General features: G+C 40.2%; 1 protein-coding gene across 1 annotated transcript in view; it reads right to left on the reverse strand.

The window, feature by feature from the left end:
- igdcc3 (immunoglobulin superfamily, DCC subclass, member 3) overlaps positions 1 to 11,445 on the reverse strand; it is a 68,250-nt gene extending 56,805 nt beyond the window's left edge. The window contains exons 1-2 of the mRNA XM_088413525.1: positions 11,223 to 11,445; positions 7,285 to 7,590 (exon numbers count right to left, since the gene is read on the reverse strand). Coding sequence (XP_088269651.1) covers positions 7,285 to 7,590; positions 11,223 to 11,289 — 373 coding nt within the window. The 5' untranslated portion in view covers positions 11,290 to 11,445. The remainder of the gene's footprint in view (positions 1 to 7,284; positions 7,591 to 11,222) is intronic.
- Positions 11,446 to 17,452: the final 6,007 nt, after the last annotated feature.

Here is a 17,452-nt window from a genome sequence, read left to right on the forward strand (position 1 = left end):
TTGTTTTAAATATGTAAAGTAAAAATACTTTTCACAATGAATATAATTCAGGTACTCCCACGCACATGCATGAAAATTCTGTCAGACTGCTACTTTGCGCTTTTTCACTTATCGCGGGGGGATGAGGGATTACTTTAAATGTATTTCTGAAGTGTTTGAACCAACAAAAGCACATAAATCCCAATGTTTTTTTCTAAACATGATGTTATATGCAGATTGCAGTAATACTGTATGTGTGTTATCTTTCCAAAAAAGATGATACAATGTGTATTTCAAAAACTGGGCAATATGTAATTCAAGGATGGAATTTCAAAGTTGAATGTGTCAATTCAGTTCAATTGAGTGGGGTTGGGTGTGATTGAGTCAGAGAAGGTTTGACGTCAAACGTTTCTTGTTGAAAACAATCATTTTACACAGACAATGAACTAGTCGCAATTGCAATTGGATTGCAATTGGTGGAATGGTAGTTACCAATCTACTTGGTTAAGGTCATGTGGTTATTATCAAAGAAGCAGCAATCTTGACTTCGCCGTCAGAGTCCCGACTGACGAATAGGGAGAAACCCTCAAAATCGAAGGGTTAAGCATGACAGAGTGGTTCCTTTCATCTGTCGTTTTGGTCCATTGTTGTAATTATCAGCTGTCACCTGACAAATCTATCACGTCATTGGCTAACTGTCTTATGAAGATATGGGAGCACAAGGCACAGTCAGACTAAGCAACAAGATAACAAATATGTGGAATTAAAAGCATCAACAATGTGTTGCAGTGAGCAACATTTTCGCTAATGAATGAGGGCTGAATGCTGATAATGGCTGGGACTGAATTGTTTGTTGTGTGGTTGTGGTTTTGTGAAGTGAAATGCACACTGAACTTGTACGCAGTCTTGCTCCACACATACTTAATACATAAAGGAACAAGTCTGAAGTAAAAAACAATGTATAAAACTAACTGGTATCTGCGTATTGACAAACATAAATCATAAGTGAATACTGTCCAGACAAAAAAAAAATTCCCACGTAGTGTTTGAATTTCTACCATACCTGCAGTCAAAAGCGTTTGCCCTTCTGGGTCGATCCTTCCTCAGCCTGTCTGTGAATCTGGCGATTGTATAAGCCACAGCGCCACCCCAAAGATACATGTCACATGACGTATTTGGCCCTTACAGCGACATTATCCAATCAGCCGGTTATGTGAAGAGATTGTGCATCAAGTTAGCCGAGTGAACTATGAAAGACCGAAAGTGCCCAAATTTTCAATCATGAGATAAAAGTGTCATTAAATAACTAAATGTTTTATTCATTAATTAAAAGTCTCATTCATTCAATAAATGTTTAATCAATTAATTAAATGTTTCATTAATTAAATAAAACATTTATTGAATGAATTCCTTTTTTTTTCAAACTTTGATGAGCGAGATTGACGGATAAACTTAATTCATGAAACATCGCAACAGTGTGTCATTAATTAATTAAATGGTTCATCAATTCATTACAAGTGTCATTCATTTAATACAGCTTTCATTCATCAATTAAATGTGACATTAATTAAATAAACGTTTTATTTAACTAGATAAATGTTTTATTTCATTAATGAAACATTGATTTAACGAATGGCACTTTGAATGTATTAATGAAACATTTAATTATTTAATTACACATTTTTTTCATTATTGAATGGTACATTCATTTATTGAATTTTGGCACTTTAGGTCCACCATAGTGAACAGCAACGTATTAGTACGTACTTTTTGTAGAGCATAAAGTGGAAAAAATGTGTGTTTGGGAACACACAGCTGGACAGCTACTCCTCATTTTCATGGAGGACCTCTTGTTGTAACGTGCCGATACAAGAGTGGATATGTAAAATGGTAAAATTTCATAAAATTATCAATGAAAGCTGGTGCATTTCCCACAATTCAACCAATAGACAGGCCATAGATGCAAGTTTAATGTATTTGTTGTTCATTTACAGTACTGTTTATCACTTACGGCAATAAGTTTGCACTGTAAAATTTCATCTCACTAAATAAACTAAACATTTGCTAGAAAAGAGGTCCCACCCATACAAGTGTAATTACACAGTTGAGGTCAAAGCTCCTGGATACAGGTATAAATCCCATGTTTTCCGAACCTCTTGTTCCAGTGGTGGGCAGATAGGGAGGTGCTGACCACAAAGAGCATAATGTGAACGTGCTCGAACATTGGTTAATCTATCAGTTCAAAGAATTGATTTAGTATGTTAGAGCCTGGCTCTATTCACAGAATATAAATGTGAGTAAATACTCTGAATGCCACTCCCCCATTGAATTCAGTCCGTCATAGATGTAAATTTTCAAATTCAGCGAGCATGAAATGATCTCATCCATTTGATTTACGAGCCAGATTTCTACCAGTATATGAGGCGAATATTTCACCTGTTTCAAACCTCCAAATGTGGATGTTTTTGCGAGGATTAGCAAAACAAACTTCACGTTTAAAAGTCAAAACAAGCTCATGCGGCATTTGCTTGGCTTATCTACGTATATGACAGAGCTGCAAGTTGCATCATGGCGAGTTAGGAAAAAGAAGCATTGGTAGAAAGGGTGTGCGGCGTGGGCAGGGTTTGGCTCAAAGAACAAAGGGAGCTGCGAGGAGAGGTTGGGATGGCGCTTCACCGTTAACCCTAGCAGGGGAGCCGTGAAAGAGGCTGGAACAGGAAGGTCGAAGGGTAACGGCCAGCTACCAATCGACACTCGAGATGCACGTACACACGCGCATGTATGCATGAACACTCTGTAAATCACTCTCACTACTTGCAGCAGGGTGGAAATTGCTCCTTCTACTATATGGTCTGATGAAACATTTCATTTGTTACTAAAGTTAACTCACATAGCTCCTATCAATTCTCAGTCTGCCTAACATTTACTCACACAAAGTGAGCAGTTTTATTTTCACCAACCAAGGGCAGGAGTACAAACAGAGACAATTTTACGAGCAGGCTCTTGCGTCTCCTATTTCATCCTTTATTGATGTCTCTTTTTCATCTAGGTCTCACTCAGAAGTCTACAGTTATGGCTGTAGTAGAACACGCATTTTGGAATTTAAGGGCAGAAACTATCATAAATGGAGTTGTAATGCCGTCAGCCGTGGGCTCTTAAGGAGTCTCAAATGTAATAATTGGATGATTTGGTTCATGATTGACCTATTTTTTCCTTTTCCACATGTTGTTTGAAGAAGGCTGTTGCCTCCATGCTAGATGCGGGAAAACGGAATGCCCCGAAAACGTGTTGACGCTTTCCAATTAATTTCAGGCATATGCACAAAAGAAAGTCATTTCAATTGATCCTAAAAGCTATTTCGTAACAGGGGGGCTTTTGTGGTGTGTTGCCTGGTGACACTGGTGTGCAGTGGGGGAGGGGGCAGAGGCCCTGGCTAAGTCCACTGTACCAAGCTCGTCACTCATTGAAATGATTAAAAGCTTTCAGAGTCTAATCTAATGTGAAAGGACCTAGAATTTGTGGCTAAATTTAGCGAGAGGCCGGCAAGAGAAACCGACCATCAAAGAGCTATCATTTGCTGCAAAAAATATTTCCTGAGCTGTATGGCGATTGTGAGGGGCAGCGGGGATTCCATTCCACACAAGACCCTGACTGTGAGCTCACACAAATGGCTGTCAAGCTAATAAAAAGTCAAATTTATGGAGGGACGTAGTTTGGAGGGTAAGACAGACGCCTTATCCACCGGGAGGGCTATAAAGAGGCTTCACACAAGCCATTGCATCGCAGTGGTACAAGTCAGAGCTCTGTTGTAGCAAGGAGTGTAACACAGCACATTACCTCAGTGCCACAAAGAGGACAGCAGCATTAACAAACACTCGGAAGAAACAAACACTAGTTTGGCAAGCTTTGTCCGAGAATGACTTATTCAAACTCATTGGTCAAAAAATTAAGCCCTGTATTTAAGACCGAAAGAAGCACGACAGAGGCGCTATCGAGCAAGGTACAGAACTTCCTCAAACGCTCATTAAAGGGACAATGCAATGCGTAAGTAAGATCAGAGTGTTTTTCATTAAAAAGGAATGAATTAAATGATTATAAATTTCAAAAACTTGCAAATAAATGTGTTCCTAATGACCAACAGCATGTCTTAAATATAATCCTAGGTCTAGTTATCATTCAATTATATTACATGGAGGATGGCACTCCTCCAGAGGCTGCCATGTCTGATATAGCTACAGACAATTGTAAATGCAGCACATTCTACAAAATCCGCATGGAGTGCTTGTATAGCATGTGGTTGTTCTTTGTCACATCTGTCATTGTGCATATTCTACCATCGACTTAAGCACCTGTGACGGCGTAACATCATTGCATTTGAAGTTTTGAGTGAGGTTACAATACTGACTGTATTTGCTACGCATACAAATAATACTGTAAAAGAGACATCCATAATATTTTCCGATCATAATATTTAGAGATTGTTTTTTTGTTCTTCAGTCAACAGATATTTTGTTTACCCCATGCATGATTGCAGTAATAAATGCAATTCACAAGCTGCCTGGCAATTTTTTTTTTCAGTCAACAGATATTTTGTATACCCTATGATTGATTGCAGTAATAAATGCAATTCACAAGCTGCCTGGCAATGTTTTCAAAGCAATTCAAGTAGATCAAATCAGAGGTTTAAAGATAATTTTGTCATTATCCAGAAAGATGCTTGAACGTGACATCTGAAATGAAAAGTCAGTCTTTCAGGCCTATGCACTTTCGTTTCATTCAGACGGGGTGAGTTCAATTTCCCACCACTGACCAATACCCACCCAAGCCCAGTCCTAAGCCTGGATAAAATATGAATGGGCAACTTTGAGAAGGGCATCCGGTGCAATACTGCGCCAAACAAATGATGTGAGGGACTCCCTGTGGCCACCCCTGATGGGACAGCTGAATCTCCCAACAAACAAATCTGTAGAGGCCTCCAAACATTGCATGCGTTTTTCACAGCGCGGGAGAGCCTTGACCAGTGAGATGTCCACCCTGACACCTCCATCTCATTGAATATAAACGCCTGTTTGCTCACACCAGTACAGCAGTGTGCTGTCTACAGAGAGCTTACAAATCAGTAGGCATCTCTCAGCCTTTGGATGTCTCTCTAATCTAGGACACAGAACCTCATCTTAGCAATACATGAAAAAAAAAAAAAATACCGTCGTACTAAATCCGCTGTAATTGCTCACCATGAATGCATGACAAGTAATGTGTAACATATTGAAGCTTAGACCTTATCGTTGCCAAATTGACAAAGCATGCTGTATGAGCATCAAAAAAGAGATGTAAAGATTTTCTTTTCCGCCTTACTATTAGTGAGTGGACTGCAGGGCCACTTAAGATCATTGCACTCTCAAAGCAGCATGGAGACAACTCAGCATGGAAGCTTGTTAATATTAGACTCAAAGACCTGAAGTAGCAGAATCAGATAGCTCATTAGCCCCATATTAAAATATGCAAATCACTCGCGAGTCGAGCTCAAAGTCTGGGATTAAACGAGGCAGTATTTCAACTTATTATATTCAATTATTAGGGGCATATAGCTCTCAATCAAACCTAACAATGATATAGTAAACTTATCTAGCCATTTTCAGCAGCAAAAAGTTAGTATTTTGCATATAATCAATCACCCGTTTTCTGGGTTTGGTCGTGTGGAGTTTGCAAGATGAGCCATGATTGGTTGTTACCTGACACCTGACTAAACATCGTGATGCCATTTTGTGTCTACGTGTAAAAATGGTACACGAAGACTTATTCAATATTCAGATTAAGTATAGAATGAAATATCAACTTTTTACTGCTGAAAAAGGCTAATGGTATATTTTGAATGTTTAAATGACTACCGCACACTTACACATATCAGACATTAGATTTAGCTCGATAATGACGACAGAAACAGCAACATAACAATAAACAAATAAAGAGAATACATACGACACGTTTCCATAAAACCAGCCTTATGTCACGGAGATGAAATTTGAGCTATTGACGAAAATACACATTTTCTACAAAAACAACCTCCTTAAGGTGATTCACGCATAAAGTACAGTAGTTATGTAGCCACTAGCCTGTGTAGGTGAAGTAAACGATCGATAGTGTACAATGGACTTGAGTCACAGCTTCTTTCAAGGAAACAAAAGGCTTACGCTAAAGGGGAGCAACCTGATTGTGGACAAAGTTGCCAGAATATTACAGCGAACAAGTCAGCCTCCGTTCGAAAAGACACAGTCAAGGCAGTCAATGTTTATTCCATCCTCTAGTGGCACACGTCACCCTCAGAATCACAGGTGTCAAACTCAAGGCCCAGGAGCCAGATCTGGCCCACCACATCATTTTGTGTGGCTGGCGAAATTCTCCTGATTTGACTTCAATTTTCTGGCTAATATTCCAAATTTGCAAGTTGTCTTCAACTTTGAAATATTTGTGGGAGCGTGGGGGGGACAAGCATTTTATTGTTCCCAATCTCTCTTTTGAACAGATTTTACCGGCCTCTGATTTCAAAACTCGGTAATGTGATGTGACCAACACACATTTTTTTTCGATTTAACAGTCATACCGGCCCTCTGACAGAAACTATAACGACAATGCGTCCCACGCTAAAAATGAGTTTGACCCCCCTGTTCCAAAGAAAAGGCTACTGCTTGGCCGACGTGGAAATGTAAACATCTGGTTAATAATGATTATATTAAATAAGCTGTCTGTCATAATGCAACCAGTCCACCTACGAGAGAAAAAAAGTATGAAGTTTAATTTGAATCTTGAGATGATTTAAAAAGACAACATTAAAGAAACGCATCCCATATTTTTTTACACAATTGCAAATCTCATTATTACTGCATTAGTAGTAGTAGTAGTAGTATCAAGAACCATCTTACGGAATTTCTAAAATATGTTTGCGCAGCTTCAAGATATATTGTACTCATTACAATGTTTGTTAGTCTCAATAAAAGAAAAACAGTTCAATACAAGTGGCTCTGTTCCAAGTTTCATTTGAAAATGGATTTGGACATACAAGCCACTCTTTGTGCTATCTAACTTTTCTGGTAACACAGACATCTTCTGTATAACCTATGTTTTTACTCTATTTTTCCTATTACAACTGAAACCTCGAAAGTTACGTTCCATCTTTCAAGCTTCATACCATGTCCGTGCGGGTTTTTTTCTGTAATGGTGAAAATGCTGATGAGCTCAGTAATCGGGCCCTCTTAATGTTACCCCTGCAGTACGGCAAAACAAAACACATGATGACACACAACTTACTGGCTGCTTGGATGCGAGCCTTGCGGCTCACCACCAGCCCAAAAGAATTCTGGGCCATACACTCGTAGTCTCCTTCATCCGACGTGTTGTCTGATTTGGTCTTGAGGAAGTGGCCGATGAGGAGAGAGCCATTGATGAAGGTGGTGTGATACTGGTCCTGAGTTAAAAGCATGCTGTTGTGCCTCCATTGTGTCGTGATAGGGGGGATGCCATCCACCTGACAATGGAGCATGAGGGGCTGCTCTTGCACTGCGATGATGTCACTTGGCTCCAGGGTGAAGGAGAGCTCTGCATCACACGGCGCACCTGGAAGAATACAAGTAAAGATCACAATGCACCCTTTTCAAATTCTAAACCGAACGAGACAGCAATTACAGTACAGTATAGGTAAGGGTAAGTGCATTCTCGGAATTCCCGATTCCTTCACGACGGACGCGTGGGACAAAGTAATGACTCTGCCTTAAATGTGTGAGACAGATCTCATTACATTGTGAAGGTGTGAATAATGCTGTGGCCTGCGATGATAGATATCAGGTATATTACGTTACACTTAGATCATTCAAACTGAGAGTCACCAGGCTTGCAAAACAATTACTGCCACGGTTATCATCGTATCAACCTTTGCCAGCAAACAAACACAAAGTATGCCCATGTGGCACATCGCCTTACGAATGAAATGTTTTTCGTACGCTACATTACCTCCAGAAAGAAGAAAGGAATGCATATATACATAGAATGAATACAGCCTGTATGTGTACTAATGTAATACACACATTCTCAAAGCTATCGCCTGTCTTTTTTTTTTCCCATTAACACAAACTATATTTATGAAATGCTCACATGCACTTTGGGATTTCCTTCCGAAGAATATGAGCTGCCCTGTTGGTCTATAAGTGTGTGGGTTGCAGGGTTGAGACAAAAAGAAATATCAAGGATACAAACAGTCTAACGTGACTTGCCTAGAAGGCTGGCTCGGTATCATGTTTCAATTGCTGATGGACTAAAGCACTACCAGTCTCTGCCCTAAAGGCCCAGGAATCTGCTGGGAGGAGAGGGAGCTCATGAAGGACCAGAGAGGGGGCTGGGTTGAGGGCACTGAGGTCAAAGCAGAGAACCTTCATCTATGAAATTTCAGCCGGGAAAAGTTTTTGACTCGCTTCAGAGATTGGCTGAACACTGCAATTGGATGAAGACTAAAATGCAAAGTATAATTTCTTCCTCCACTTGTCCCAGCCCCCTTTTTCTCTCCATGAGCACAGTATGTAAAAGTGCCATGGGACCTGAGACATCAGTGCTGCCACTTGTGAACAAGGGGGTGGTAGTAGGTGGAGCTATTTAATCCAACGCTTGAGGGTACTTATTCTTACTTCCAAATGATGCAACCCACACCCGAAAAAGTAATCATTTCCTGCATTAAATAAACTCAGATATTCAAGTTGACAGTTCACTAAAAATACCAAATCAACGTTATCATAATCATGATACTATGAGAGGACTTTTATTTGTTGTCTAGCAGAAAGCAACATTAACTTGGTAATGACTGCGCCCTGTTGCCAGCAGGGAACGGCTAATGCAACCCTGAGCTCTGAATGAGAACAAGGCAACAGGCAGTGTGAAAAGGTCAGAGGAAATGATTTTGAACCCATCATCCAACAGATGTATTGAAGCTGTCGTTAATAAGTTAAGGTCATTGGTGTGTGTGTGTGTGGGGGGGGGGGGGCAAAGGAGTCAAGCACATGCCTATCGAATTGAAAGTTCGAGCAGACAAATGTCTTTCCAGCCTTGACAGGGACAAACACTTTACTGCATTTTCCACTGTAACACTTGTATTTTTGTAGCTAAGTGTGGCTCACACAGTGATTTCTTTTTGACACATTTATGTGATTGACTGGCAAAAAAGAGAAAAGATTGACTGCAACCATTTCCACAAACGCAGAATGACACAAGCATTATGAGGCATGAGCACCACTAACATCAACAAGTTATTGCAGAACACAAAACAGACCAAGTTTTCCCATAAAACCGTTTTTGATGCCAATCGTGGGTCAAATCATGTCAAAGGTTAAAATGATTGCGTGTTTCTCGTATTTATTTCATCACCTATCCTGCTCCTCAACCAGTGCGTATTTGTAGACTGTTTATAAGAAATGGAAAGTAGTTCTATAACAGTCTGTTCGTCTCTTCAAAAACGTGGAGGAAAAGTTTCTGTATATAATAAATATAGGTGCTATTTTACATTATACATATTAGTGAGCAATGTTCGGTGTGCAGGACTCGTTAGCCTCGAGTCCATCCAAAACATTTGGAATAAAATAGCAGATTGTGAGCAAGCAGTTCTTGTCCAGGAGTGACCTTACCTTAAACGCACACCAATATTTTTTGAAAGTCTTCCCCGAAGAATGTTTGCTGGTAACACGGTCAGGTGTTCTAATTCTTTTGTCGATATAACGTATGTTTATGGATCAACAACTTTGATTTCACAGCTTTATATGAGCTGCTGCATGACTGTGCTATTAAATGGTGTAAACAGCTACTCTTGATAAGATTAACTTCTTTAGTAGATAGTTTCTAAGACTATGTTTTGCGATGTAGAAATCAATACAAATCTTTTCTTATTGCTACCATCCATTTTCTATAGCTGCAAGGTAAAGTTGATTTGAAAATGCTAAGAATAAGCTGTGTTGAAAGACTTTTCAATGGTTAATAACTTTCCAGGCAAACACCTCCATCATCTTTTGAGTAATGCATAAGTGTTGCTCAAAGGTTGAGAGTGAAATCAAGAGAGTTTACTTTATATAGTAGTACATTGTTAGGTATGAGGTTTTCTTAATCATGGGCTGTAGCGGCGCCAAAATGTGACTTTGTCCTGTTTAATACCTCTCTATTGAAGTATTCTCGAATGTGTTTTTGTCAAAAGGGAATCTAATCCCAACAGATAGTCATGAGCATTATTTCTTTAACTAATGACCTACATCTGTATAAAAGAAAACTTGAACTTTGAGAGCTGTCTCTCAATTCTCTGACATAGACATGTTACTGAGGCCTTTGTGGTCCCCTGTGTGACAAATATTCATAATCCACCAGTGCCTTTGAATTTGGGGGCCCTCACGCAGAAAATGAGTGTCACGGTGAACAAAAGGCATAAAAGAGGAAATTTTGATAAGAAGTTCCAATAACATGTACAAATAATCTCCGCAGAAGGATACAACGAGAGTATTTTAGTATATTCAAAGAGCATATGTACGTACTGATAGTTTGACAACCCCCTTTCATACACCATGACATTGTAAGGATCTCATCTATAAATCTTAACAAAAACATTATAGCTTGCTTTAAACTAATACTGAAAGGAAATAGCAATAATCAAAAGCCCACCACATTTCAGTGCCTGTGGACCAGACAATTAACGAGTCATTAACTTTCTTTTTATTATTATATAATGTGATGACAGTTTTCACCTGCTGCTTTTCCTTTGAGGCCCCAGTTTGTAATATTGCCATTGAGTGAAAAATAATTACCGGTACTGGGAATTTGGAACGGTTGACAGCCATGGATATTGCAATGCGGGAAAAACACATTGCGCTCTCACTCCGTGAGCCCTGTGCTTTGTGCTACGTTCCGTCATCAAAACAACCAACAAACTTTGCTGCACAATGGTGCGCGTGGTTTAAGTGCAACTACGCACCAGCAACCGGTAGAAGTCGACTCGATCTGTACAAATGGCATAAGTTGAACTTCTCCTACATTGCGATGCACAAAGGTTCTGCACTTGTCCGCAATGATGTCCTGTCCAAAACACAGACTGTGTGCAGCCAGAGTACAAGTTCACCAACGCACTCATCGCGGTTTCCAAGCATGCATCAATTGCCCCTTGGAGATGAAGAGACCTCTTCGAAGAAACCGTACACCAGAGCGATGTCGAGAATTATGCCACTTACCCATGCAAGCATGTAGCAGGATACCCCAAATGCATGGAACAAGGCGGCAGCGCCTCTTGGATGCCATTTAAAACGATCAATTAATCCAGCACATTCACAACGCCAATTGATGAGGTTGAGAAATATTCGGCTACATGTTCCGACCTACGTACGGGGCTACTGTTAAGTAGCACGCTCGGGTCGAACGAGCTTTCGGCATTTCAGCAATAAACTGTCAGCATCCCTCTCCTCTTTTTCTTCTTCAGTCACTCCAACAGAACCGACTATGACCCCCCCCTCTCTCACTCTCTCTCGATCGCTCTCTGGTTACCCCGCCCCCGCCCCAAAACGCACGCGCGAGCACACGTTCAATGCACTAGTTCATGAAACAAAAGAGTCGAGTTAATTTACAAACGGTTTATAAATCACAACAAATAAAGGCTTCAATAAATAATGCGAAGAAAATACAGAAATCCGTTGCAATCAATTCGCATATTTATAGTAGTAGGGCCTATACGTTGATATCAATTGGCGCACAGTATTATAGGAATATAACATCGTGATAACGTGTAATATCTTATATCGGAATTATTGATAGGGAAACGATAACTATTTAGCTGAAATTACCACTTAAGTATCATCTTGTTTTACAAAATACAATAGTAACCTTGTTGTTATTCTTATTGCAACTCAGGATGCAAACAGCGAGCTAAATATTTTTTACGACTCCTTGAACAAGACCCAGTGGGAGCTAGAAAGATTTTAGGTGGGAAAAGGCAAAATATTAACCAAAGATGTAGGTGTTTTGTTTAAAGCTAAACGGTTCAGCGTGAGCGAACATCAAAAAAACATCGTGCTCCTCACCGGGAACAAAGCAGCGCCCGGTAAAGAGTACTGTATTGCCCCCCTGCGGGTCGTGCAGTAAATGCAACTATTGTCTTTTTAAGGTAATTCTTCATTAAAAATGTACAAAAAAGCAAACAGAAAATAAAGTATATTCTGTAATGTATTTGCTGTTTGCTTTCTTTGTACTCCACTCTGACTGTATTTAGCTCCGACGTTTTAAAGTCGTGTGAACAGATGTTTATCACGTGTATGTATCACGAGAGTTGTACACTAACGCGCCAGTGACAGGCTAATTTTGAACATTGAACATTTTGAACCCCGGGTTGTGTGTTGGGTCAAGTCATTGCTTTTCTTTAATGGTGCATGATGGTCAAGGCCAAGTTGCCAACAGCCATTACATGTTCAAGTAATGGTGTCAAACTCATTTTAGCTCAGGGGGCACATGGAGTAAAAATGAAATGGCAGAAAACAATAAGAAGGAAATAGTGATGCTCGTTTTTCGCGGTTAATGGGAACCTGAATAGCTCGTGATAAGTAAAACCCACGAAGTAGCGTCCACACTTTTCACACAAAAAATAAATACATAACTGTAAATAAATACATAAAATAAAATAAGTAAATAAATAACTGTCTTCATACTATACAGTACATATGATTTAAAATAAACATTACTGCAGAAGGGCGGCTCGGTGGCGCAGTGAATAGCACGTCCGCCTCACAGTTCAAAGGTCCCGTCCAAATCCACCTGGCTCCGGCCTTCCATTGTGGAGTTTGCATGTTCTCCCCGAGCCCGCGAGGGTTCTCTCCGTGCACTCCGGCTTCCTCCCACTCCCCAAAAACATGCATGGCAGATGAATTAGACATACTAAATTGTCCTTAGGTGTGATTGGGCACGTGATTGGTCGTTCGTCTCTGTGTGCCCTGCGATTGGCTGGCAACCATTTCAGGGTGTCCCCCGCCTACTGCCTGAAGCCAGCTGAGATAAGCACCTGCAAGCCTGCGACCCCTGTGGGGTTAAGCGGCTATATAAATGGATGGATTACTGCAGAACACATATCTACTTACATCTTAAATCATTTTGTCCATTTTTTTGTCACGCGAAGAGAGGAGAGGGGAGTGGAGCGAACTTGCTGTGCATGTTACGGTAGACACGGAGAGAAGAGCATTGCTGAGAGCTTTCTGAGAGTTGAGCCAATATTTTCACCGACAGCTCCTTTATTATTCTTTTTTTTACACTGCGTGTTCTTCGCTTTGCGGCAATACTCGCCTGCCAAAAAATTAAAATTTCAATGTCACAATCAAGTGGCCGAGACCGTGCCAAATGTTGTGCTGACAATCGTTAGCTTATCACAGTAACTACGCTTCAACAGCTTAAATGAAGTAAACACTGCACATACCAGTTGTCTTAAGTTCTCCCTTCCGCCATTCTACAAGCCAGGTGAATGTTCTTGCTTGGCTCCGTTTTGCATTGAAAGTTCAGCCGGCCGTGTTGGATAGCTCCTAGTGACCGCAAAGGAGCCGCCATGATTCATTCCTGCCCCCTGCTTGAGACATTGAATATGCTCTAAGTTGATTGGCTGTCCCGATGCGAAACGCGAAAAAAGTTCAAAAATTCTAACTTCAAGTGAAAGGTGAAATTTCGCTTCTCGTGAATGCACGCGGCCATTCGCGTCGCTCCATTCGCGTCCATTGCATCGCCCGACATGCCATCGTGCCCATTCACGCGAACTTCATTGACTACAATAGAAAACGCTCCGCTTTTTCGCCTCGTTCGCATTTGGTGTGCACGCAGCATTATAGAGTAACCGAATAGTTACCCCTTTCCATCCTTTGAAGTCTCGCAGCAGGGACGGTCATGTTAGTGGCGCCCGGACGTCGAATTAAAGTCAAATCTCTACATGATCAAACATGATAACAATGAGAGTTTACACTCGAAATACCATGTTATGATAAAATAAATCTAGGTCAGAGATTTCCAACAGTCTGGTGAACGTCTTTGCTCCTCTGTCTTACAGGAGCAACAGCTTGTACCATGTGTATGTTTCATGACCGACACGCTACCTCCCTCTGGTGTAACAAGCAGGAGTTGGGGCGAGAGTAGATTACAACTCCAGAGGGATGTGCTGTGTAACTCATAAAATGCCCACACAGCACACCTAGTTGTCAAGAGGCAGTAGGCAGAGACAGAGGAATAAAGACCTTCACCAGACTGTCGGAAGTCTCTTACCTAGATTTATTTTATAATAAAATAGTATTTGAAGTGCAAACTCTCATTGTTATCATGTTTAATTGAATACAGCGTTGACTTTAATTCAAATTCCGGGCGCCGCGAATATGACCGCAGCTGCCGCTAGACTTCAAAGGATGCAAAGTGATAAGTGTTCAGTGACTGTATAAGGTTTAATCATTGATGATTTAAGTCAATATGTGTACCTCAGTTGTTCCACATCCGTGGCAAGTGCATTTAAAGTTATCTCGTCTGTCTGGCATGCAGGAAACGTCACAGCGAATCTCTCCGCAATATAGTTTTTTTTTTTTTTTCTTAAATGTGAAAGACCGAGGGTACGTAAATCAAAGCGCAAAGTAGCAGGCTATCGCTGTAGCAGAAAAAGTTACTATACACCTTCTTAAAGTTGGAAATCACTTCCTGCTTATGATGCTCAAATTTTTTTTTTACAGGCAGACCAAAACACAAATTGACCCACTCTTCAAAGAACTGTTCTGCGTTAGCCCTCCCAAGAAGCTAATGTACTAGAATCGGGGCAGGAACGAGCCAAAGGGAGAGCAGGACCACACAAAAAGGCCTACAGTCAGTGGTGTGCTAATTTGTGCATTTTTTTTTTTTTTTAATCAGTACCTGTTTTTGGTTCAAATTTCTTCGAAAGTCGTTTCGTATATTGAGTTTTCGTAAACCGTGACTGGCGGATCTCAGTACCACAGTACTCTGATTTAAGCCTTTTAATGATTTCACATCGTTTTTGCCACAATTTGGCAATCCGTGATGTTAGAAAATGTACTCGCCCACAGCTTGGATTCACTGTTGAGTTTCGGATCATCTGGTCGCAGGCCACAGCATCGTCATCAGAGGACGAGCCAAACCGTCATACGTGAGGTACTTAGCCGCAACCCCTATAAAGAATTATATTACTATGACAACACACGTTTGAATTTGTGGAATTCATGTGAGTGAATGTTTCAGCTCAGTCTTCAGGCTGCTCACAGCTAACCCAGCTGGAGATCACCACTAAGAATGCAGACAAGAAGAAAGATCCCAAAGACAAGAAGAGCTTCCCCTCGGGACCCAAAGGCGACTTCGAGGTTACATCAATCATTGCATCACACTACACGCGTTGTTCGCAAAAATATGTTTTGTGGTGGTGTTCATTTCAGTGTTTAGAAAGGGACTATATTTTGTCCCTCCGTTTTCTTTCGTGACAACGTCACTGGACACCGGTCGGCACAGTCAATGCACGTTGCTCTCTGGCTGTCTTGTTGTCCAGGTGATCATCCAGTGCAACGTGGGCTACTTCAACGTGACCGCCAATTGGGGCCACCGGGTGAATATCACAAACCCGGCTCACAATGTGACGAGCATCAGAAAGATAGAAATGTGGCGCAGCATCTGGCTGATATACGTCAGGCTGATGTGAGGTCATCGCTGTGGCCAAAGTGGATGCGCTTTTTCGTGGCCCATCCTCATTACCATGCGCATTTAACACCGCTCTTTCTCATTAATAAAGCCGACGTAAAATATTGTTTGTGTGCACTGTGAAACGCATGTCGCTAAACTATTTTGAGCACAAAAAATGTTCCAAGCAAATGAATTGTGACAGAAAGCCAGACATGTTCATTTGATTTTGACATAAATGTTCGATACTAAAGATCAGTAATGTGTCAGGAATAACCCGCGGATCTTGAATGGAAAGCGATGTAAAGTTAGTTTGTTATTCCATATGCACTTGGCGGGGACTGTCTGCGAATTACACGTTTCAGTGTGAAAAAATGTTCACGAAAAAAAATCAATGAAATAACTTTTTACCATTCTTTTTGCTGTAGAAGATCATACATGTAATGCCCTAACTACTGCAGTTGAGCTTATTGGGAGAAAAGAAAAAAAAAAAGTCATTTTATTGATTTTTCGTGAATATTTTCAGTTAATACATACATACCATGTCCATAAAGTGTATTTTTTCAAAATAAGCTCACTTGTAGTAGTTAGGGTGGTATAAATATGGCCTACTACAGCAAAAAATAGAAAACAAATTGATTTATAGTGAATATATCTCTTATTTTATATTTATTTCACTATATTTTATATTTTAATTACGTACCATGTCCATATAAAGTGTTTTTTCACAAAAAACTCACCTGTAGTAGTTAGGGCATTACAAGTTTTACCTACTACAGCAAAAAAAAATAAATAAAAATAATTGCATTGATTTTTTGGTGAATATTTTTTACATACCATGTCCATAAGTCATTTTACACAATAATCTCACCTGTAGTAGTTAGGGCATTGCAATTTTGACCTCTTACAGCAAAAAGAAAGATACAAAATCATTTCATTGACTGTTAGTGTATAGTTTTATTTTTTTTTTTAATTACGTACCATGTCCATATAGTGTTTTTTTTTTTCACAAAGAACTTACCTGTAGCAGTTAGTTAGCATTACAAATATGACCTACTACAGCAAAAAGGAAGATTAAAAAAAAAATTCCGTGATTTTTAGTGAATATTTTTAGTTATTAAAGGCATAGTATGTCCATATAAAGTGTCTTCACAAAAAGGTCACCTGTAGTAGTCAGGGCATTGCAGGTATGATCTACAACAAAAAGAATGGTATAAAATAATTGTATTGATTTTTAATGAATATATTTCATTACTAAATTCATAATATAACGTGTATAACTTGCTGACGGTCCCTGCCCACATAGCAAAATTCATCCGGCTCTTATATGGGCCACAAGCTTGCACTTCTTCTGGCCCAGTATACGGCTGGGTCCTCGGGCCAGTTCTGGCCTAAATACATCATGCCGTTTGAATTAAACAATACTGGGCCTAACATGGCCCAGTATGTTTATAATGATTGAAAAATGGCTGTGGTTCACTTCTGGGCCACATGCAGTCTTGTTGTAAATATTTTGGCCCAGTTGTGGCCCATACACTACATATCTATATTAATTGAAACCTCTCCTGCTGGCCCAGCTTTGGCCCACACACTACATACCCATATGAATGTAAAACCCTCCTGCTGCCCCAGCTCTGGCCCACACGCTACACACCGATTTCAAATCTAAGATGTGTTGCTGGGCCAAATGCGGCCCATAAAAGGCTGTGTTGTTGTCAAGGAGATCTTGAATGTTTTCATCAGTATTTGTGAAATGCTGAAACATGACACTCCAGAT

The sequence above is a fragment of the Hippichthys cyanospilos genome, chromosome 4, assembly GCF_059441005.1.
Source record: "Hippichthys cyanospilos isolate Australia breed blue-spotted pipefish chromosome 4, RoL_Hcya_1.0, whole genome shotgun sequence".
NCBI classification, from domain to species: Eukaryota; Metazoa; Chordata; class Actinopteri; order Syngnathiformes; family Syngnathidae; genus Hippichthys; species Hippichthys cyanospilos.